Raw genomic sequence first — 25236 nt, 5'->3', positions numbered from 1 at the left:
CCTCAGAAGGATGATAGGTTGAGTCAACCCAATTGGTGGTAATTTACGGCACAAAAGAGAGGCTTGAGCTCCAGACCCTAGGATCTTTTAAAGCCAACCACCTTAACCGTTAAACCAACACCAGGCTTGTTATCGTGATGAAAGGTTGCTTATACTTGCCTCCAAATGACATTTTTATATCACCACCAACAAGCATGAAGCATCGTGTAAGACATGGGATATCAACAGTTTTCCTTTCCTTCGTTGACCCGTCAAATAGATCAACATGAAGACGTTAATATCGCCATTTCATAACCTATCGACACCACTACCATTACTACCACTACAACTACTATATCACCACTGTACTACCACCCACGTGACTGCCATTACCACTGTAACGATCCCAATTATTCCCACCTTCTTGTGGGGTCGCCCAGTCCAAGGGAAGGTTTTAAATACAAGCTTTTCACGAACAGGATGGCTAGGCCTGCCGTTTGATTGTGAGTAAGTAATATTTGTTTATGGCGCCAGCGATAACTCGCCTACTCTTCGTGAAAGACCCCGTAGGATGGTTAACGTGCAACAAGGATCAGTGCTGTCAAACGAGTCCTCCGGGTTTATAGTTGGGTCGAGATTTGAACCCAGGACAGACAGCTCAGAGGGGAGCGCACTGCACACCTCCACGGCGAAAAACGACCCTGCCACCTCCAAGTGAATCAGAGCAGAATTGGAGAGGTCTGCCAAATGGATCTCGACCAATACGATCGCAGTTAAACACCGTGTGTAGTCGATGGCCGAGCTATAGGTCATGGTGACCTCTTTGTGGTCATTGTGTCAACTCGTAAAAAGGCTCCTGTTGTGGGGGAAACTCGTTTCGTGTTCGAGTGGACCAAAAAGACCGCAAGGGGGAGCTCGAGGTTGCGCCACGGGGTCACAGCGCGGATTCACGAGTCCACGTATAGACCTCGATCGGGAGAGTCCCGCATCTCCGAGACACCTCGACGACACCGGTCCACTCCCTCGAAGGTCGTGGTACTTGATTTACTCAATGGGCGACTCCGGCGATGTTGCGGGTCACGTGATCTGTGGGAGTCTCGGCATCATTCATTGAGAATTTTTTTTTTTGTTTTAATCACGTGCGACCTTTTGAAATGGTCTTGCTGCGGGGGACACGGACACCGAGAGGTAAACAATTGCTGGATCATTTCAGGGTGGACCCATGAATTTAGGTGCTGCCATTTATGAATTGATCAGGGTTTAAAAATCCACTTGATGGTGATGGACAAAAGCCCCCAAAAGCAGGAGACTCTTGTCCGTCTGACGTGTTTTCGCCCTCCCACTATTCCCCCTCCCGCACCGACTCTCGCCATAAAGGAGGGTTTTGAGTTACGACGGAAGAACCGTGTACAGGCGAGTTGCAAGGAGACAGTACAGCCGGCTTAACGATCTTTCCCCTCGATGCGCCTCATGATCGCCGTCGTGCATCCGGAGCAGTTCAAGTGAAAGGGCGGAAGAAGTCGGAGCGGAGAGGAGAGCGCGCGCATGGGTGGGGAGCGCGGGCGGTGAGTGGCGCATTCTGAGGGAGCGCGAGCGAGACACCCCGGCCGCGCGCTCACGCACACTCCTCTCACTGCCGCTCATCGAGCTCCGACTTCCGTCGCGCGTCATCACCGTCCGGCGAGTGAGTGAGTGAGGAGGACAGGCGGCGGGATTCCGCGGATCCTCTGGAAGCGAGGACTCTGTGCTCGGACGGTCGGTGGAGCCACGGGACCGCGCGCGGGGCTGCTCGCGACCGGGGACATGCACAAGAGGGTGGGGGAGGTGGAATGGGTGGGGGCAGGGATGGGGGTCTTGACCGCACCGTTCTGGACCCGAGAGCACCGCCGCTGTGGTATGTGTCGTGTCGCCCCCCACGACCCCCAAATCAGCACACTTTGGTTTCGATGTTGCTTTTTGCTCGACGTTCTGTTTCCCTGGTTAATTTTTACCTCAGAATTATTTAATATTTACAACGTTTTTCCGTACTGGGGGTTCTGGGTAGTGTTCCATGTTCCCCCATAATGGTGTAATTTATACTAATAATAATAATAATAATAATAGTTATTGATGTAATTATTATGCAAGCTCTTCCACGAGTCTCGACTTCATACACAAATAATAATAATAATAATAATAATGGAGGTGTGTAGTACGTACACCACACACATCGTTGTATTTTTTTTTTTAATATTTCTATACACGATATAGTTAAGTGTCTCGTACGGAATCCACGTACGTTTCGCGCTGTTAAAAGCACGTGTTGCTGGTACGTGAGGAAGAACGTTTCAGGTTCGATTCTCGCACAAGTTTGGCTGTTCGTGACGTCCGGGGGGGGGTGGGGGGTTGAGCACATATCGGTGGAGCACGTACACGGGGTGGGATGTCGGGGGCTCGGAAAGCTTGTGGAGGCGGTGGAGTGAGGATAGGGATAGGAACGTCCGTACGGTACGTACGCGAGGGTGTTTATGATGTACAAAAGAGGAGGTGACCGTGTTGAGGATGATTATAACGAATGGGGGAGGTTACAGGATACGTGGGGGTGGAGGGGGTAGACGTTGAGGTCTCGTGACAGGATGGACGTGAACTCGATCAGAAGAGTGCCCAGGGGGCTGCGCCGCTGTGCCAGCGACATGACTCGACTCCCTGAGGGCATAGCCGGCTGGAAAAGAAAACAATCGCGGAGAGACATAGAAGGACGCTCGGACGGGAAAATAGAGACGCCGCTGTGAGCATCGACCGCCGTGCCAATAACTGTTAGCTCCCAAAGGCGGCGCTCCAAGGGTTTTCCCGCGCATTCCCAGCTTGCATATCCTCAGCTCTTGCGTGTAACCCGAACCACGCCGTTGAGCGGCATCACACGAAAGTTGTTCGATTTGACACAGGACGTGAAAACGGTGGGGTTGGTATTTCGCAAGCTCGGAGTCCCTTGGACGGCACGTCAAGCCAGGCGTCCCGATTGCTAGCATTAGTTGGTGGATGTTAAATATCCAACGGTGTCCTTCACGTTCACGAAGAGTAGTCGAGGTTTAACCTGAACAAACCACAAGTGCCTGGCCAAATTGTCTTCAGTCAACTGTTTGGCCTGGCCGGCCTTGGGCTCGTGAATGACCTGGGCCAAACTTGCCCCACGACCGACCCGACAACAAGGTGGGATTAATTGTGATTATGAAAGAAGTACTGGCAGCGTCAGGTGACTCAGAGGGAGCTGAGTTTTCTATGTGCTACGTGTCCCGATGGTCTCCGAAGCAAAGAGCATGTCCCATCCACTTCACAACCTCCATGCGGAGACGGTAGTCACATCTCTCACTCCCCATCCTGGGGGCGGGAGTGAGCCGATGAAGTTGTGCATCGGTTGTGACGGTGCTGACGTCACAGCACTTTAACCATTCATCATTTACGATCACTTGCTTTTTTTTTGTTTTTTTTTGTTTCCAGAGTCAAGGCTTGTGGAAGACCTAAAACACCGAACGGATCAAGAGGCAACAAAACAAAAGGAACAGGAGGGGGAGTGGGGGGAACACCAACAGCAGGGTTGAAGTACAAAATAGAGGAAAACTTTGACGAATGAAGGATGTGGGGAACTGGGGAGGAAAGAGAGGTAGGGGAGGATGCACGCGGTGCACAATATGGATACAGAAGCAAACTCTCAGAAAGAAAAAAATGGAAATTTGGAGGGAGGTGGGTTTGTGGGTGGGGCGTTAACAGAGGTAGAAAAGATCATGGTTTTGGATGAGGGACGATCTGAGATGGTGGTGCACAGCTGTCTTGAAGACTTGGAGGTAAGATTAAGATTGAAGGGAATGTAGAAGTTGGTTCCACTGGTAAGGAAAAAGAGGAACTAATGAGTGGAGGCGAGCAGTGATCCTGGATTTTGGGAGTTTCACCAGAGGGGGATTGCTGGTGGACTGCGTGTGCCCTGTAAAAACCTGGGGGGACAAGCACGGAAAGAGAAGAGGGTGCAAGACCAGGAAGGTCGAGAACAGAGAGACCACCGACTTGTCTATTCTCATTATTATTGAAGGACCAATGATAGTGATTCATATGGTGCCATGTGGCTTGGTTTGTACGGTCTTTGAATTGCTTTTTTCTTGAACCTCAGTATCGCTGTTTTTTTATTTATTTCTTTAATTTTACTTTTAAACCGCACTCTGGAGGTCATGGTCACTGTGTAAACATGGCACGGCCAATCGAATTTTCTGCAATCAATGCGTTCAAACCTGGAATCTGCTGCAGTGTTTGCACACACCGGGCCCGAAAGCACCAATTGTGTTCTCATGGGCGTCCTGCGGTAAATGAGTAGAGTATTGAGGATTCGTGTGAAAAATAATTCTGGTGTACGTATGTGTATGCCTTTTGCTATTCCATATAAATCGGGCTTCACAATACCTTTTGCCTTCCTGCATCCAAGGATCATGCTCTGATGGTCATCATGACCTCAACTAAGCTTCGGCATATCCATTGGCTTATGTGTTGCTGGAACGATGTCCTAGAACAATTAGTGATGCATCGAGAAGGAAATGTTTGCTGTAAGCTGGCTGATGAATGTCACGTGTAATCACACTACTTAACACTGTGCTCGGGTCTCGGAGGCTTCTGAGGCTCGTCCTTTATGACGCTTGAGGACGGTAGCAATTGCTTACGACTTGTTCGTTCAGTGCACACTCTAAACCAATCCATTACCGAGTGTTCAATATGACACCGAGGCAGATACACAGTGTTGGTGAATGTGTTGGTTGTCATGCCTTACAAGATTTGGAGAATTTATAACTCCAGCGTCTCTAAAAACTGATTGAGCATATCAAATGCTATTTCATACAAATTTGTTTGAGGTACAATTTCAGTCGGGCATATCATCAGACAGATGAACTGCAGAACTCTTCACGTCTGAATCAGGTACCCATAAGCGACTGGTAGATGGATTATTTGAGAGCAAACTTTGATTTCTTTATATGTTCTCATGTACTACAGCATGGTGTTAGCATGGGTAACCATATCATCATTGTCATCATCACCAATGTACTATACCTTTGATGGAACGTCAGTGCTGCCAAATCATTTTCTAACCAAGGGTTCCACTAGGCGGTTTGTGGTTGCCTTCCTAGCAGTCGGTCAGGGCAGGAACTTGTAATTTGTCCAGATTGCCGGCGATTACTCACCTGCTCTTTGCAATTGACCAGTGGCATATTTTACGTCCACCAACGACCAGTGCTGACAGTCGAATCCTCTCCAATGGATGGCGCATACATTGATGCCTTTCCTGCCTGTAAAACTCCAGGATGACGGTTTATGCTTGGGTCGAGATTCAAACTCCGGCTAGATGGCTCGAAGGCGAGTACACATACCTCTCAGCTGTCCACCCTCAGGTGCCATATGCTCTACCTTCAATCAGTAATATTCTTATAAGCAGCCGAAGTCATCTGGCAGGATTTGATTTTGAACACATTTCCTTTCCTGAGTTTTTATGACATATGAGTTGGAAGAGTTTATGATAATTTATTGTGAGTATTCCCTGAATCAACCTCAGTTCCATTAACAATTTTCATGTATACAGCCTCAAACTGAAGCTCTATTTGTAGCCAAGTGATTCATAATCTGGGTTCATTGAAATTCCTCGATGTTATTCAATTAGCCCCTGAATGCTTCTTTTAATGCTTCGCTTTTATGCACTCACCTTTGAGTTGTCTGGTATGAGTTTTATGTCACTTCGAGCAGGACCCACGAGACAATCATTCTGGTTCTCTTGAGGTAGCAGCCATATTTAAGGGATTTTCAGCTGACTGCCCCAATGGTGAGTGCTCATGTTCAGTCAAGATTTTGTGATGCCTTTCTAAAGAGTAGGCCATTGTATGCCAGTACTCTTTTCAAATTTGACATTGCTGCTGTTACCACTGCTGTGGAGACAATATCAAATTATCCAGGCTATTCCCTATCCAGGAAATAGCTTTGATGGTGTCAACTACACTATTGGAGACTTGTACTTTTCAGATAAAACTTGATACTACTTGTATTGAACATAACGAAACATCATCACTGCTTCTACTCATGTTTATTTATTGAAAACATGACATCATGTTTAGATTACGTTCAATAAGTTCGGTCACCTGATCAAGATCGGGCTATTTAAACTTCCGTGTTAGTGTTTTATTTGAACCCACTCGTGATCATCCAATGGTGGCATGTCACCACTTCCCTTGGAGGAAGAATGGACAAGAGGGTGAACCTCCCCCCCCCACCCACTCTCCCAAACTCCCCAAACAAACATTTGAGTACAGAAATGGATGAGACCACTCATTACTCAGTGCTGTCCCTTGGAGACTGAGGTCCCTTTGTACATTAATTTCCCTTTTTCATATGGAAACAAATATTTAAATAACTTACCTCTGTGGTTTAATGGTTAGTGTGTCTGCTATAATTCAGGGAGGTCGGTGGTTTGAACCCAGTCCGAGTCATACCAAAGATTAAAAAAAGTGAAATCCTTCATTACAGTGCTTGTGGTGAATCAAATGAGTACACTAATGTTAAAATATGCAATTTATGCTTTTTCAGTTGAAAATCAATTAAAAAACGTACTTAATATTTGAAATGTAAAAATCTTGTTATTATTGTGATAAGCACCTTTATATATAACAGAAGGAATGAAATCGTTCGATACAGCATGGCAGGAGGCCACAAAAGAATGATTGTAAGTAAATTTCAACTACTAATGCATGACGAAACACTTGTTTATGGCTAATATTAAAGAGAATGATGGCATAAGAAGAACTTAGCCTGGAATCCTCGTGCATAACACCGCCCGCACAACACACGTGGTGTCCTTTGACCAATCAGGAGCAGTGCAGTTACAGTATCGTTTCCTTCAGCTCGATTGGTCTTGTCCTGCACATGATGTTTTCGGGGTTTTTTTTCGTTCTTGTTGAATCTGAGGATATTATTTTTTCGTTCTTGTTGTGAGTAAATTTCAACTACTAATGCATGACGAAACACTTGTTTATGGCTGATATTAAAGAGAATGATGCCAGAAGAAGAGCTTAGCTTTCTGCGTTCGGCGTGAAATGCCATGGTGGATGGAAATGACGTCTTTCGTTCGATCGTTCGTACATGAGGGGAGCGTTTCTTCATTTTTTTCCATCAAGCAATAAATTAAATGGTTTTCACATATATAACACATTAGTTTCACAAATTTCCATTGAAATACTTGGGTATTTCTGTCAATTGTCGTCATTTCCGTCGAGGTTACGCACTGCATCTACCGGACGGCCGTCATTAGCTGTCTTGAGGCACGTGGGGGGGGGGGGACACCAGACCCACCGGAGACGTGGTAGACGACGCCGGGACATTTCAAACTCGGTGCAATTGTATACAGCGCACGCGCTGTAAAAATGGTATGTGCTGCTTCTTTGCTCGATGCTCACCGTTTAAAAAGGATAGAATACACACAGATCGCTAATAATAGAACAGGCTTTGATAGGCGTAATGGCCTCCTCCTTTGTCAAAATTCCTTGGAAGGTGAATCATATTAGTGGGGAGGCATAGCTGAAAAATATGCAATTGTGCATTTAGTGATACAAGTATCAAATTTGTCACAGAGATGGACCAATACAGGGTGTTCCAAAAAGACTGGACAACCTTGGTTGTTAATATATTTAGTACCACAAATGATACAATGATACCCTTTGTTTTAAATGATCCAGAAACTCATGAAATTTTCTTTATTTTCAGGTCTGGTGGTTTAATGTAAAAGAAACTGGTGACTCCACAGGAGAAAGCTCAGTGCATTGCATGGTTCATCAAGATGAGATACACACAAGGATACACGCAAGGAAATTAGACACAGGTTGAGGCCATTCAGCCCACCATGCCTGCGCCACATCAAAACTGCACCAATTTATGAACACGAGATCAAAATAAGGAAAATGCAATGTTAATTTTTTTTTTTTAATCAATTGTCTCATTCCAAAATGAGATCTGATATACACGTTCAGTGTAATGCCCATACAAGGTATGGAAGGAATCTACCATCGTGGACAAGTATCAGAGAGTGGTACAAGAAATTTAAGGAGTCTTAAAATTGTCCAAAACAAAAACAAGTACTGGCTAACCAAGCACGAGTGCAGCAGACGTTGAACGAGTGTGTTAATCGTTTCAACAAAGTCTCAGAAAATCAATTTGACATGCATCCAGAGAAATGGGATGATCAACCACCACTATACACAGGATTTTGTACAAAAGACTGAAGCTTTATGCCGATAAGGTGCAGATTCTGCAGGAACTCAAACTAAATGATGGACCCAAATGCAAGGTGTTTGCCTTGGAAATGCTCAGTCGCATAGAGGATGACAAAGATTACCTGCAAAAGGTCATGTTCACAGACAAAGCTTACTTTCATGTATCGGGGTAGGTCAACCAGCACAATGTGAGAATCTGGGGCTCTGAAAACCCCCACGTGGTTATTGAACACATACGTGACAGTCCAAAGGTAAACGTGTGGTGTGGCCTTCTTCATGACAGCTTGGTGGGTTCGTTCTTCTTTACAGATTATAGAGTGACATCAACAATTTACATGAACGTTTTGGAAGGATCCGCCTTCCCACAGATTGAAGACCTGCAACCCAATATCATTTTTTAACAGGACGGCACTCCCCCTCATTGAGCCAAAGTTGTTTGAGCCATGCTGAACCATGTGAGACATAATCGGCGGCGATGCTCACCATAACAATCAGGAGGTGCATCTGATGGAAAACGACAAATGTGGTCATCATTGGTCAGATATATATCGGTATGCCATCCTGATGAGGGCAAATAAGCCTGAAATCTGGATAGACAGCTCCGTTTGATGTTTAACTGATGTTGACCATGTAATCTTTGTCTGTTTGACAGAGTTGCCGGGCCGAGGCCTTTGGGTTGGAGATAATGCTTTAGTGTAGGACTATGTCCAATGGAGATCAGGGGAGTGCTCGACAAACTCCACATGTTTCAATTTACCCGCCGATCATATCACGTGCCTTCTGGTTGAACAGTTTGCATTGGCGAGAACAATCATTTGGGTGGCAGATTTGGGGATTATGCATTTTTACCGTGTGAGACATAATCGGTGACTATGCTCACCATAACAGTCAGGAGGTGTGTATGTATGTATGTATGTATGTATGTATGTATGTATGCACGCACGCACGCACACGTATATGTGTGTATATATATATATATATATATATATATATATATATATATATATATATATATATATATATATATATATATATATATATGTATATATATGTATATGTGTATATATATATATATATATATATATATATATATATATATATATATATATATATATATATGTATATATATGTATATGTGTATATATATATATATATATATATATATATATGTATATGTATATATATATATATATATATATATGTATATATGTATATGTATATGTATATATGTATATGTATATGTATATATATATATATGTATATATATATCATTCAAACCACTGACTGACTGATTGACTGATATTAAAGATCGGAACCTTCCAGCTGACATAGAAAGCTGAAATTTTGCGTGCTGATGGGGCATCAAAGCCGGTACACCAGGAAAAATCACAGAACCATCAGAAAACATCCGCAAATGAAAATATAAATGATTGAAAATAAATAAAGGAAAAAAAGAAGAAATGAAAAAAATTCAGGTGAGTGACTCGAGACAATGGGCAAGCATGGTAATTTTGTGCCGATGGACCTCAAAACCGATATATCAGGGAAAAATCACAGAACCATCGGAAAGCCTCCGAAAATGAAAATATAAATAAGTGAAAAATAAAATGCAGGTGAGCGACCTGGGACAACGTGGAAGCATGGTTCGTTATTGCTTACAATGTGTAAGCAATACACCTCTCCCCCACCCCGCTAGTATATATATATATTTTGACTCCGGATGTGTCTGGACGGAGTTTGTCTCCAAATGTGTCCGGACTGATTTGGTCTCTGGATGTGTCCAGGCAGTGTTTGTCTCCAGACAGCTTGGCTCTGGATGTGTCCGGCGTTTTTTTTTTTTTTTTAATATCTCTGGACGCATCCGAGCGGTGTTTGCCTCCAGGTCGTATTTATAGTATGAGCGGTAGAAAATAGATTTCAGACATTATTTTGTTTCCATCTTCACTGATATTCAATGCAGAATTAATTTACTGAGACAGTATGAATCATAATTAATGCTCCACCGCACATCTTTATTCCCTTCCCCCACCCCTCCTCGCTCTCCCTCCCTCCTGTCTTTTCCCCTCCACCCCTCCCTTCTCCTCTCCTCTCCTCTTCTCTCTCTCTCTCTCTCTCTCTCTCTCTCTCTCTCTCTCTCTCTCTCTCTCTCTCTCTCTCTCTCTCTCTCTCTCTTTTCCCCCCTCTTTTCTCTTTTTCAACCCCCCCAATCAGTATTCCTGTCAGCGAAGTGATGGGTGGTATTTGCTAATATATATGTACAGTGTATGTATATATTTAGAAATAAATAAATAAATATATCTATGTGTGTATATATATATATATATATATATATATATATATATATATATATATATATATATATATATATATAAAATCATATTGGTAGCTTGCAGGATATAGTCCAAGAGCATTAGGTCAAAATAGGCCCTAACCTGGACATTTTTGGTAACAAGCTGATTTTTTTCAGGATAGGTCCAGGAATATGTCTAGAATAACATACTAAAAGTCCTCATAAATCCTCCTTGAGCGTTTTCCGCAATCCAAGATGGCGTCCAAAATGGCCGCCTCTTCTGTTTTTCTCATAACTTTGCAAGCAGGTTTCCCCAAAACACACTTTAAATGTCTACATATATGTTTTGAAGTATGAGGAACTCATTAGAATACATCTTAAGAGATGTTGAAGCACGCAAGTACCAATAAAACTGTTTGAGCTCTTCCAAAAATCCAAAATGGTGTCCAAAATGGCCGTCATTAACAATTTTATCTCAAAATTGTTTAAATATTTATCATTAATTAATTAACTGTGATATTTCATCCTGAAAATATTCAACAAACATTTCAATTATAAATGTGGTTGCTGTGCATACAGTATTCAAATCAATTTGAATGTTAAAGTCTAGAAGTGTGCCCTTAATCGCTTATGACATTACGAGGGAAACATTGTACCATCAGTTTGATGCTAAACAGACAGGGTGACATAAGTTTGCCATATGGTCCATTTTCGTCACCTAAAGCTCGGAAATTGAAAACTTGGTGCTAACCTTTTTTTACCAACAAGATGCAGTTGATGTCTACCATGAGGTGAGTTCTATTTGAAACATTCCGTTATCATTAAGGAAGTAAAACTATTATTTTTGGTACCCAGACTAAATGCATGATCAAAATTTGTGTCTTCATGCATGTACTACACAGTACTGTGTAATATCACTTGACAGGGAATTTCTGTGGAGTAGTCTATCGTTACACCTAAAACATTGTATTGAATCATTTTATTTGTTTCATGCAGATGAAAAGAATTATAGTATGATAGAAATCAGAGAGTGTATGACACTCCTTCCTATTGGTACATGTATGCTGTATTTGTATAAAAGGTTCCTTTGTTGTGTGTGTCACAGCATATCACATATATTGTAATATGCTAGTATACATTCATTATTAATAATAGCAGACATTTTAAAGTGCCTTTTCCATTGGATACAAAGTGCTATGAGATGTCATCCCTGGTTGTCATAGGAGATAAAATATATTACCAGGCTGTGACAGTACAAGTGCAGTGCACATCTAGGGATAACAAAATAAGTTAGTCTTCAAGTCACATATTACATGGCAGTGAATTTCTGTGGAGTAGCCACTATCATCATCATTTTCCTCTCGGGTTTCCTTGCGAGATTTTCTCTGCCCAATACAATTCCTACCAGACATTCTGGCACCCCACAATGAGTTGATTCATCCGTAATTTAACTTCACAGGTATCAATATGTAAACATGCTATAGAGTACTGTAATTGTGATGTGTTATAGAAATTGCAGAATCATGTGATGGCAATCATGTGATGGCATTGGCACTTGTGTGCTTCTACATCTCTTATAATGTATTCTATTGAGTTCCTTGTACTTCAAAACATATATTTAGACATCTAAAGTGCGTTTTGGGGAAACCTACTTGCAAAGTTAAGAGAAAAACATGAAATGGCGGCCATTTTGGACGCCATCTTGGATTGCGGAAAACGCTCAAGGAGGATTCATGAGGACTTTTAGTATGTTATTTCACACACATTCCTGGACCTTTCCTGAAAAAATCAGCTTGTTACCAAAAATGTCCAGGTTAAACCCTAATGCTCTTGGACTAATAGTTGAGAAGTGCATGCACTCGCCTCTGGGCTGTCAATTGGTGTTTTGCAGGCCGGGAGATTCATCAAAGTGTGCATTATCCCTCGGCCGGGAATGAAGCTGGATGTCCCGTGTGCTAGCGTTAGTTGGTGAATGTTAAATATCCCACTTGTCATTTGTGAAGAGTGGCGATCTTGTGCCGGCACCCTGAACAAATTGCAAATTCCTACGACATTCAATCGAATGTCGGCCAAGCTCATGAAAGGCTTGGGCTAAAAACATTTCCCAGCTGACTCCACAAAAAGGTAGGAATAATTGGCGGGAGGGGTGAGGTGGGGTGGATGGGGAGGGCGTTAAAGAAGAGGGATGAGAAGAAGACATTAAAAATTCCTTTGGCAAATGCCACTAAATTGAGAATCTGTTATTGAGTAGCGATTTCAATTGTCTCCTTCAGGATAGTTGCCTCATTTTTGAATGGTATTAGTACTGTATTATAAAACTTCACAAGATTATTGTACCTTGCATTTAATATCATGTTGGAAATGAGAACAGCACTTGGTAGAGCACACTGCCGGCTGAACAGTTTACGTTTTGTATCCTACTGAAAGGCCACATCTGCATCCGTACCTTAAGACCTTAACTAAAATCGATTTGGCTTGTTATTGTCACCTATCAAACTCATCCACCAAGTTTTGTCATAATATATCCACAACGTTTTGCAATATCATGCTTAATATCGTTTTTTGGCCCCATCTCTCAATGGTGAAGAATCGCTAAAAAAAATTTAAAATTCCGTTATCCGGATCCAGATCTTCACCATAATCAAATCAATTTGTCCTTGTCACACACCCAACCTGTCCACAAAGTTTCATCCAAATCTGTCCATAACTTTTTGAGATATCCTGCTTACAGGCAAACAGGTAGTGAGTGAAAACATAACCTCTGTCCCCACCTTCGGTGGCGGAGGTAAATATTAGTTTATGTGGATTAACAGAATGCCTGCAAAACCAACAAAGAAAACTTGAATGAAGTAATTTTGGTTTGACAACTCAAGAACATTGTTGTTAGGACAAGGAAAGCTGGAACAATGCCTGAGTTTGTAGGTACTGCCCAAGCTGTTGAGCTGTGCACACAAAGTAAAAGTTTTTTGTGGTTATAGTGAATAATAACAATAATCGGAGGGGGTGGGGGACATACTAACAGCAGAGCTTCAGATTGTTCACAAGAAGTCGAGAAACGTTACATTGCTGGAACCAATACTGAATAGATCGACGCTCCGTCACAGTATAGAGTATAACAAACGGGATATTATAACTGAAGTGACAAGGTGCTATAATCAAGTATAATTATAGCCATTTTGTGTGAGTCAAATCTAGAAACACCCATTAAAATACACCTCATGTAACAAGTTGGCCTTTTGAGCTCCCTCCTTCCAAGTATAAACGTATGAGGAGCATTCAAAAATCTTTCAGAACGTGTCAGAATGGGATAATTGTTGGCATCCTAAAACCATGGTTTAGCCTATGCATGTATGCCATTAGTTTCATTAATCTTACATTGTTTAAGACTTTCATCCAGAAATTTGCCACATCATTCAGTAATGGATCTTATTAAAAGTGAGCATCGAGGTGTCATCATATTTTTATGGAAAGAATATGCCAACTCTAAACAATTCCAACAGCTGTGTATGGTTAAGGTGTGTCCTTGAAGATGACAGGTCAGGCCAGCTGCCGAGGTTACCGACCCACTGACTGGCCCGGCTGAAAGCATTAGTGATGGACGATCACTGTGTGAAGGTCACCAAAACATCCACAAAACTTGGAATTTCTCAAGGCGGTGCTTTTCCATGACCACTCACCCATGATCTATGTCTCAGCAAGATTGGTCCTCCAAACCTCAGCATGCAAGATCAAAAATAATGATTTGAATCATGTCATGAGTTTCTCTGAGAGTTCAACACAGATCCATCTGACTTTATTCTTCATCTGCTAACTCATGATGATATGTGGTTTTACCACCTGGGTCGTGAGACAAAATTACAATCCATGCCATAAAAGCACAAGAGATCACCACCACCCAAGTCATTTCACACCCAACCCTCATCTGGCAAGATCATTACCTCAATTGTCTTGGATACTTAGTAAATCCTGCTGATTGACTCGACAGCTCACAAAACGACAATCACGTGGAAATATTTCGGAAGCATCATGCAAAAATTCTACCAGTCCATCAAGGACAAATGCCAAATGATGTTGAGTAAACGTATGCTCCTACGGCCATGCCTGTTCATAATGCTTGTGATGCAGAGACCCTTTGTGACTGTCTCCGTCTGATCAACCGGATCACGATCGCCCCTCACCTCCTTCTGCAGTGCAGACTTGGCACCCAGTGACTATTATCTGTATCTACATTTGAAGTCCCTCCTGCATGGAGGCCGTTTCACCTCCGATGGCAAGGAACAGATTGAAGTAACCCAGACGTATCTGAAGGTGCAATCTGTCTGTAAACTTTTACTTCACTGGCATAGACATTTGGAAGATGAAGGGAGCAAGTGCATTGAGGTCAAGGGACATGATATTGAAATACAAATAAAGTGAGCGCACATTTTGGATGATGTTGAGCATCTCTTTCCTCGAGACTTTTGAGCAGCCCTTGTACATGTAACACTTTTTTCAGAGAATAAAAGGTGATGCTTTATATTGGTTCTTTGAAAATCCCTGGGGAGACAGTCTCACTTATATGAGAGAACAATAGATACGATGGTACCCGTAAATAAAGGTTTTTGTATTGCTCATTCCTTTTGATTCATATGGCATCCTCCTGTCATGGACTGTGTTGTGATATGTAAATCCCACAAATGGACAAAACTCGTATTTTTTCTTGTTTTTATCTTTTCAGATTTGCTTTTCATCTGAACTCCAAACTCGCCTTTTCAACTGAGCATCTCGGCAGTCAGCCTGTTGGAATAACAACATGGCTGCAGAATGCTCAAGGGATGGCACAATGCCTAGGACCCCACGGAACCCTCATTCAGAAACATACTTCATCCCACTGAGGGATATGCAGGAAGAAGGTGTCACGGGAAATGGGAGGCATTCTGAAAAGGTCGACGACTCAGACTTTAGTGTTGGTGAAAGCGAGAGTGCAAAGAATGACATCCCGTACCCAGCACTCGCTCCTCGAGCCTTCTTCTTTTTGCAGCAAACGACGCCACCAAGAAGCTGGTGTCTGCGGTTGGTGTGTAACCCATATCCTTTGCTCTGCTTTGGTAGTTGACCCATCTCTTTGGAATTGAACAGATAAAATGGAGGGCAGGATGTGGGTGGCATCGCTGCAAAAGTGAGTAAATTATACATATTTTATGACTGCATTCCATTTTCAAGACGAATGTTGTTTGTCCAGAAAAAAAAACCCTTTGTAATCTCCTGAGTCATGCATCTTTCTGAAATGGCTACAGAATACATTCCCTTTGGGTTGGTACGTCTTATTTTTTTGTTGGCTGCTTTGTATGCTAAAGCTATTTGCCGAAGTGTTGCGACAGCATTAAATCAATAGTGTGCAGGAATACATATTTTGTGCATTGATGCTGTCATACATGGTGAATAGGAGTTGAGATATCCAATATTATTTGGGTTGACCATTCGTTGGGAAGTAAACACTGGCTGTAATTCACTTCCTAGTTGCCAGTTCATACCATGTGCCTTCTTAACCCGTCATCCGATGAAAACCTGTTGCTTTCTTGCCTTTTCTTCATGTACCATGCTACGTTTCTATCTTTATATCCAGTTAGCTTGATGAATATCAGTTCTTTTCTGCCTTGTCTGGTTAACCTTTGTGCTTCTGTACCTTCTGGTCGGAGGAGTATAACGTTGAAGCACCAAGCATGTGAGGGAAAGTTGAAATGTTTGGCCTCAACTATGAAGGAATGGTTGTGTGTTTGTGAAACCTGGCACAGATGTTAGTTACTTCATTCTTTTCTTTGTCATTTCGAACCAGTGTCGCATATCTTTTCTGGAGGTGTGTGAATTCCCTGGTGCCCTGAGAATAGGTATCATGTTTTTGACTCTGAAACCTTTTGAACAGGGACAAATATTTTGACACCTTATAGTCATCCTTTTGTGATACCAGATCTTGGAAGGTTTAATAAGGCTGTGTAACAAATCGAGACTGATTTTTAATTGGTCCTGATTGAATTGGTCCTGATATCCACGATCATTAATGTGGATCTTTCATTTTCAGGCTGTCCATTTCTGGGTAATTTCTTTCACAATGACCTCAGTAAGAGAGTGTAACTATAATGTTGTAAATTGTTAGATAAACATGCTTTCTTGCAACCATATCACCTTATGCACCCTTCAACCTCAAGTGTGAGCAGTTTATACATTCCACTTCTACCTCACTCTCCCAAGCAAAGGGTGAGGTTGTAAAACCGATGAATATTGTCATATTTTAGGAAAGAATGGAACTAGCTTTTATATTTGTGGTTAACGTTACCCTTTGACAGATAAAAGAAGAAAACTTGCATTAGCGATGGACACAAAGCACATACGATGAATTATGTTGATAGCAGCAGTACTTTGCTTGGCTTGAAATACTATTTGATACAGCATCTTGTTTCACTTGACATTCACATTGTAATAATTAATACCTTGTGAGTATAATAGCAAATTATTCCACAACCATCTCCCTTCATTTGTCAAGCCGAAAACAAAAGTTTGATATGCATACCTGTACTGTATGTGTGTGTGTGTGTGTATATAAATATATATATAAATATATATATATATATATATATATATATATATATACACCGAACTGTATGTGCATATATATACCTGCACTGTATGTGTATGTGTATATATATATATATATATATATATATATATATATATATATATATATATATATATATATATATATATATATATATATATATATATATATATTGGGTCGCCAAAATAGGTGACCCTTATTGTCAGTAATTCTGTCTGCTTGTTTGGATGTTTGTTTGGATGTTTGTTCATTTGTCATCAGCATAATTGGTAGTAAACGTGGGCGGATTTTGACCAAACTCGGGTGGTAGGAACGTCTTATGACCTCGTGCTTTGGAAATTGTGATTGTTGCTAGGGACGCTTTGGTTCCCTAGCAACAACCGAAAAACCTTCAAAATCGGTACCGTTCACACGAAATCAAATATGAAAGCTATTATCCCATGCACGACGTGTGTTCAAAAAGTATCCAACCTTAATTTTTCGTGCGTAAACAAATGAAGCTTGGGAGGCGTGCTTTGGTGCACGTATGTAGGCGATCCTAATTCATATGCGTGAATATTTTCCCGCCTGCAGAAGCTGTCAGTCGCCGACAGACCGCCGATGAGTGAGGAAGTGTAAGTGAGTGCCGTCGGATTTTCTTTTTTGACAAAATGACGGAAAAACTTGAGCAACGCTACTGCATCAAATTTTGCGTAAAGCTTGGCGATTCCCAAGTGGAAACGATCCGCAAGATTCAACAGGCCTTCGGGAACGAAGCAATAGGCACCACACAGATAAAAGAGTGGTACAACTGCTTCAAAGATGGTCGCACATCAGTGGAAAGTGAAGCACGTTCTGGTAGGCCCTAAACATCCCCAAATGAGATCGTCATTGACCAAGTGAGGACCCTGATATGTATATATATATATATATATATATATATATATATATATATATATATATATATATATATATATATATATATATATATATATATATATATTGTGACGTCCACGGGACTTGAACAGTCCTGCCAACGTAGAATGAGCCGAAACGATGGAGGCGGTTTATTTTTTATAACCCAAAGATGGCGGTTTTAATCGCTCTACCACAAATGGGATGAGGAAGGTGGCACGAGTCGCTTTTCACTGAGTTAATAACGTTTATTTCTATAACCAGAAATAATAAGACTCAGCAAGAAGAGGGATCCGGGGCGATTCGACGGGATGGTGGTGTGGGTTCGGGCGTGGGGAAAACACAAACAATTCCAATGGATATACAAATCTCCAACCCTCTAAGGCGCCAGGTACACACACACACACACACACACACACACACACACACACACACACACACACACACACACACACACACACACACACACACACACACAACGAAGCTGGTCCTGGTGGTCAGGCTGCCCCGTGGTGTAGACGCAACAGTCCCTGGATTGGCGTCGGACGAGCTGGCGTAGCGCTCGTCAGGGGCAGGAGACACCGTGGTGCTCTCGACCTCCTGGTGTCGGCGCAAGTCGGCGCACGATGAATCCAGGATCAAATCAGCGCAAAAAAACAGCACGCTCCCAGCACAACTGCCTCCACCAAAACAGTTTTTCTTTACCGATCTTCTTCCTCCCACCCCTTTTTCCCCGAACAGAACCTTTTTATCCTCGAGTCCTCGTCACTTCCAATCGAGCCGTTTTATTGGCCCTCCGCCATCGGCTTCCGCCAATCGTGATCACAGGGCGGAGCCATCCGCGGCACTGTCCTGTGACGTCACGGCAAGCCTCCAGGGAATACTAACAGGGTTTACGCAGACACACTTACCCTATCCCGTCTCCCTATCTAATTACGTGACAATTATCATTTCCCCCTTGAAGAAATGGACATTTACTAGACAACTTATCACCACTGAATTGCTACTTATTACATCGAGATCCTGGTAAACTCGAACAGCATGGCATACCTAATTAAACATCCTAATTACCCTTTGAATGCATACCCCTCCCCTCAGACGTAACTATATATATATATATATATATATATATATATATATATATATATATATATATCTTGGCGATATATATGATTTGATTTGGCACATGTTTACGCCAGATGCCCTTCCTGACGCAACCCTGGTCGCCTCTTATGACACAGGGATATGGTACACCTATTCTAACTGGGGTATACACTGGCCCAGTACACTGGTACTCACTGCTACTCACTTCGCCGACCTCGGAAGGATGACAGGCTGAGTCAACCTCCTGGTGTATTAATTCAGTGGCCCAACGGGGCTTGAACTCAAGACCTTTTGGATCCCAAGCCGCTGCCCAAACCAGTGCGCCAACACCAGGATATATATATATATATATATATATATATATATATATATATATATATATATATATATATATATATATATATATATATATATATATCTATATATTGTTGCGAATTTGGAATTCAATTGCACACAACATACAGGTTCCCTTAGTCAGCTATGTCGATAAGTGCATGTTCCCTAGATAGCTCACCTTCCATTGTTTAAATGTTCAGAGATCGATTATATGCACTGCGGATCGATTTAATAGTTAGGGAACGAAACAATGGAGACGTCCCTCCCCCCTCTTCTGCGAAGAGGAAGAAGAACCCTGCGGTAACATCAACAACTCCCTTCCACCCGTGGTTGAGCGGGGGGTGGATCACGAGGGCATGAGTCACGCCGGGTGTGGGGGAGGGGCTGCAAAGGATAAAGAGGACATCTTTTCTTTGTTCAAAAAGAGTCCTGTGGGAGTCCCGTGGTGGGGCTGAGTTCGTGGGCAGAGTTCGTGGGAGTCCCGCAGCAGAGTTCGTGGGAGTCCCGTAGCAGAGTTCGTGGGAGTCCCGTGGCAGAGTTCGTTTGCTGAGTCCCGTGGGAGGAGTAAGTTTTTTGCTTCGGAGAAAGCAGTCGTTCAGCAGGCCATCGGGTCCTGCTTGGCTTGCTTGTTTTGAGGCCTTCGGAAGCTTTTTGCTTCGGCTGGCTCAGTGAGCTTCGGCTGCTGCTTTGTTTTGGAAGGAACTTGAGCCAGTTGTTCGTCTCGAGCTGTGAGTGGAGGCTTCTTCCTCTTCTTCCTCTTCTTCCTCGTCCTCTTGGTTCGTGGAGCTTTTCGTTCTCCATTTTGTTTCCCGACTTGGTGCAACGCATCGGCCACTTCTTGGAGTTGGTTCCTCGGGGAAGCGATGCATCGACAGGAAGGATCAGCCCCTCGTCTCACTGGCGCAGGAGGATTCGCAGGAGCTCCGGAAGGATCACGGCGACTGGATCCAGCTCGCTCTCACTGGGGTCCGGACAAGTTGAAGACCACACGAGGTGGAAAGGTTCGAGTCAAGCTCTGAGTTTCAGCTCACCTGTCCTCCGAGCTGGAGCTCGTTAGTAAAGGCCTTTGCCACCATTTCTTGGGTGTGTGTGTGTGTGTGTATGTGTGTCCGTGGGCCCGTCTAATAGGTAGGAACTGCTGTTAAGTGTAAATGACTGTTCATAATAAGGAGACGGTTGTAGTTCTTTTGTCGTGCTTTTGTTGCTTGTATAATTGCATACATGTTTCATTATAATAAATGTCCTCGTGCGAATGTAAACCTGCTCGTTGCGTCCATTCCCTCATTGACTGAACATTGCGTGTGTTGGGAGTTAGAAAGCCGTTGGTTTGCCGTAATAGGGGGACATTTGGACCGACGGTTCTCGGCGATTACGCCGCTCAGAATCGCGCACGGACAAGCCCGCCTCGGCGGTTTGTTCCGTACGAGTTCCGTTGAGGGTAGAATACCCCAGTAGTTGGATCACGTGGGTATTTAGGTACATTGAAGATTGGCAATCGACCCTACCCCACGTGATCTGCCGATTGGCGTATTTCGGTTCTTGTACAAGGACCCGTCGCTCGGAGTTATCCGGGCGGCGATCTATATTCCGGGCGATCGGTCGGGCCGACTCGACTTGCGGCTCCGTTCAGAGCGGTCGGTTGGCGGCTGACCCCCGGCCCGTAATAATATGTATATGTGTATATATATATATATATATATATATATATATATATGCATACATAAACAGTAAATATCTATAAATATATATACACCGAACTGTATGTGCATATATATATATATATATATATATATATATATATGTATACATATATATATATATAAATTTAATTTATGTTTATATACATATATATATATATATATACCTGCACTGTATATATATATATATATATATATATATATATATATATATATATATATATATATATATATATATATGTATGTATATACAAGGTGTCCCAAAAAAATATACAACTTTTCATCTGCAAAGAGGATGGTCATAACATATATTTTTAAAAAAGATATATGGCTGGATAGAAAGCTGAAAGGTTGAAGTTTATTGTAACAATGTCAAAATTGCCACCAAAATTTAAATTTTGGTGTAGAATCATCGTTTTCTTTTAGACCACATGTTCGACGTAGGCTCCACATTGTCTGATCACTGCCTGCAAACGCGTTGTCATGTTCTCCATCACTTTGGGAAATGTTTCCTGAGGAATGTTCTGGATTTCTCGGTGGATGTTTTCCTTCAGCTGATCAAGAGTCTGAGGCCAAGGGTTTCCATAGATCCTGTGCTTGAGATACCCCCACAAGAAGAAGTCTGGAGGAGTAAGGTCAGTGGCCACGGTGGCCACTCAACGTCTTCGTAGAGGGAGATAAAGCGGCCCTCAAAATGTTGGTTGAGATAACGCCTTGTTTCCCTGGCTGTATGGGGCGGTGCCCCATCCTGCTGGAACCACTGGGTTCTCATCTGGATCAGGTTGTTTCTCCTACGGGCCTGAGTACGTAGCTCAGGCAGATAGAATTCCTGAATCATTTCGCGATAGTTCCTCTGGTTTACCATGCAAGTGCGTCCCTGGTCATCTTCAAAGAAGTATGGACCAATTATCCCATACCAACCAACCGCCACCCACATTGTGACTTTGAGAACAGATCGAGGCACCAGTTCATTTGATGCATTCGCAGGATTTTCAGTTCCCCAGTACCGAAAGTTTTGCTTGTTTACCTCCCCGGACAAGTGAGCATGGCATTCGTCCGTCATGTGAAGTTTTTTGAGGAAGTCTCCATCTTCCTCCAACTTTCCTGAGAACCAATTTGCAAAGTCTCGTCGTTTGCGTTTCTGTTGATCAGTAAGCACCGTTTCTGTTTGAATTTTGTATGGAAAGGCATGAATGTCTTGGTGAAGGATCCTCTGAACGGTGCTCTTATGAATGTTTATCTCGGCAGAAAGTCGTCAAATCGATTTTTTGGACTCTGAACGACCGCCTGTCTCACCATTTCCACATTTTCTTCACTACGACCTGTCCTCTTCCGACCACTGTGACCCTTGTGAAGGTCACAGATGGTTCCCACATTGGTAAACTTTGCGATGGTGCACTTTATTGTCCGAAAGTTTGGTGCATGGCGCAAGTGGATACCGAAATGTCTCGAGTAAAGACGTTGCACCTGTATGACACTTTTCATCTGGTGCCAAAGTTCAACAATTTTTCCGTTGTTGTACAGTCAGTCTTGGCATTTTTCTCACGCTTGCTTGGAATCAAAATAAACTTCAGGGTCTCTGCAACAAGAAATGAAACATTAGTGACAAAATTACTGCTTTTTTTGGATCAAACGAAGCATTTTAAAAGTTGTATATTTTTTGGGACACCCATATATGTATATATATCTATATATATATATATATATATATATATATATATATATATATATGTTATATATATAATATACTGCATATATATATATATATATATATATATATATTATATATGTAATATACTGCATATATATATATATATATATATATATATATATATATATATATATATATATGCATACATATACAGTAAATATCTATAAATAAATTAAAATATATATATATAATATATATATATATATAATATATATAATATATATATATATATATATATATATATATATATATATATATATATATATATATATATATATGTAATCGCTTCCCTTCATCTTCTTCTTCGCTTATTCAATCCCTTTTCTCATAGTTCCTCCATGTTCTTCTTCACTTCTAAAAATGGTGAGTCTCATTTAATCCCATTTCTCATGTCAATGAGATGCAGAAAATGCTTGCTATATTCAATACTTTTTTTCAACAATGACCTTTTAATATCACCCAATCAAACACCATTTCCGATTAAACACCGCTTTTTAAAGCATCACAAAGCAGGTCGCTCAACTTGCAACACAGGTGAGAAAAAAATAACAATAAAAATACAGCTATTATTTCAGTATGGTTTGTATTCGTTAAGATTTGGAATCAATGTGGTGGATAAAACATCTTTGAAGGGAGAGGGATAAGTGGTTGTGTTTGTATTATAAAAGGAGCCAAGTCTGTCTGTTTGTTTGTCATGTTATAACTTGAGAACGGATTAACGGATTTCAATAAATCGAACCATAGTGGATTTGGGGAACTCCTGGGAAGGTTTGCGACAATTTGTTTTCAAAGTTTTATTATTTTTATGGGTACAGGAGCACACGTCGCGAAACTACAAATGCCAACTTGCGACGCTGGTTATCCCTGCCATCCCAGGAATCCTTTTGCTTCTTGCCTTATTGATTATCCATCATAGCAAAGATTGGTATTTCCGTCAGCGAAGCAACGGGTCTTATATTCTAGTGTGTGTGTGTGTGTGTGACCGCTGTTTCTCGACAACCTCTGGTCCGATCTAATTGAAACTTGCCAGGTATATTGCTGGGGACCTGAGGATGTGCCTTTTCAAGGTTTGATATTAATCAGACAAGTGGTTCCCAAGTTATGGCCATTTATTTACCAAACCAATGGGAAGACACGTTGTTGTGTGGGCGTGGCCGATGTTGCGTCGATGCACCAGCGGAAGTCTTCTTCTGGAATCCTCCGGAGCTCCGTCATAACGGTCTTTTTGATGGCCCCCACATCAGGAAATCGGGTCCCCTTGATCACCCCCTTGAGCTTGGGGAATAGGACAAAATTACAAGCGGCCAAGTCTGGCGAATACGGAGTTGCTCCAGAGTTGGCACGTTCCTCTCCACCAGAAACTGTCATATGCTCAGGGCACTGCGAGCAGGGGCGTTGTTCTCCCACAGATCCCTCCTTTTGTTTCGGACTGATTTCATGAGGCGCTGGAGGATCTCCTTGTACACGTATTGATTCACTGTTTGACCCTGTGGTAGAAACTCGAAGTGGACGATGCCCTTGATGTCAAAAAACGCAATGAGCATCACCTTGACCTTCGACTTCAACATCCTTGCTTTCTTTGGTCTTGGTGATGCCAGACTTTTCCACTGACGACTCTGCCGTTTGGTCTCAGGATCGTATTTGAATATCCACGATTCATCGCCAGTAATGACTCTCCTGAGCAGGTCTGGATCGTCCTCGAGGCGCTCGATAATGTCTGACAGACAGTGACTCTTTGCTGTTTTTGGTCCTCGGACAACAGCTTGGGGACCATCTTTGCACACACCTTGCGCATTTCGTGATTTTCAGTGATGATGCTCCAGACAGTGTCCTTGTTGATGGAAAGTTCCTAAGCAATGATCCGCACCCTGAGTCGACGATCTGCGCGCACCATCTGCTTCACACGCTCAAAGTTGTCCGCCGTTCTGCTCGTTGAAGGTCTTCCAGACCGTGGATCATCTTCAACCTCCTCCCGTCCCTCTTTGAACCTCTTGTGCCATTCAAATGCATGTGTACGTGACATCATTTCTTTCCCGTAGACTTGCTGCAGCATTGCGAAGGATTCGGAAGGTGTTTTGCCAAGCTTGGCAAGAAACTTCAAATTGGTTCTCTGCTCACAACTCATAGCGCGATGACTCAGACTAGACAACGTGTAAAGCACGACATGTAAAAAATCACACAATGAGCACAGTCAACCATTATCAATCTAATATATTGCAGGAATGTTGCAAAAGACTGTGAAGCAACCCATTCATTCAAGCTGTGTAAGTGGAGCACACAGTAGGCTCAGTCCCATGACTTTTTAGACGGACCTTGTATGTGTGTGTATACATACATGCAGCTCTGGAAAAAATTAAGAGACCACT

At 42.3% G+C, this 25236-nt stretch overlaps 1 protein-coding gene across 6 annotated transcripts in view; it reads left to right on the top strand.

Annotated features, from left to right (window-relative positions):
• Positions 1-1335: 1335 nt before the first annotated feature.
• Positions 1336-25236, top strand: part of LOC147012078 (voltage-dependent T-type calcium channel subunit alpha-1G-like) — a 283844-nt gene continuing 259943 nt past the window's right edge. For 4 of the 6 annotated variants that reach the window (XM_085858268.1, XM_085858266.1, XM_085858267.1 and 1 more), the window contains exons 1-2: positions 1339-1873; positions 15254-15603. In XM_085858268.1, the coding sequence (XP_085714394.1) occupies positions 15329-15603 (275 nt within the window). In that variant the 5' untranslated portion in view covers positions 1339-1873; positions 15254-15328. Of the gene's footprint in view, positions 1874-15253; positions 15604-25236 lie in introns of all 6 variants that reach the window. The other 2 variants (XM_085858270.1, XM_085858269.1) reach the window with 2 other exon arrangements.

The sequence above is a fragment of the Eptatretus burgeri genome, chromosome 15 (genome assembly GCF_056783735.1).
Source record: "Eptatretus burgeri isolate ZD-2024b chromosome 15, Ebu_testis_v1, whole genome shotgun sequence".
NCBI lineage: Eukaryota > Metazoa > Chordata > Myxini > Myxiniformes > Myxinidae > Eptatretus > Eptatretus burgeri.
This window is presented reverse-complemented; position numbering and strand designations above follow the sequence as displayed.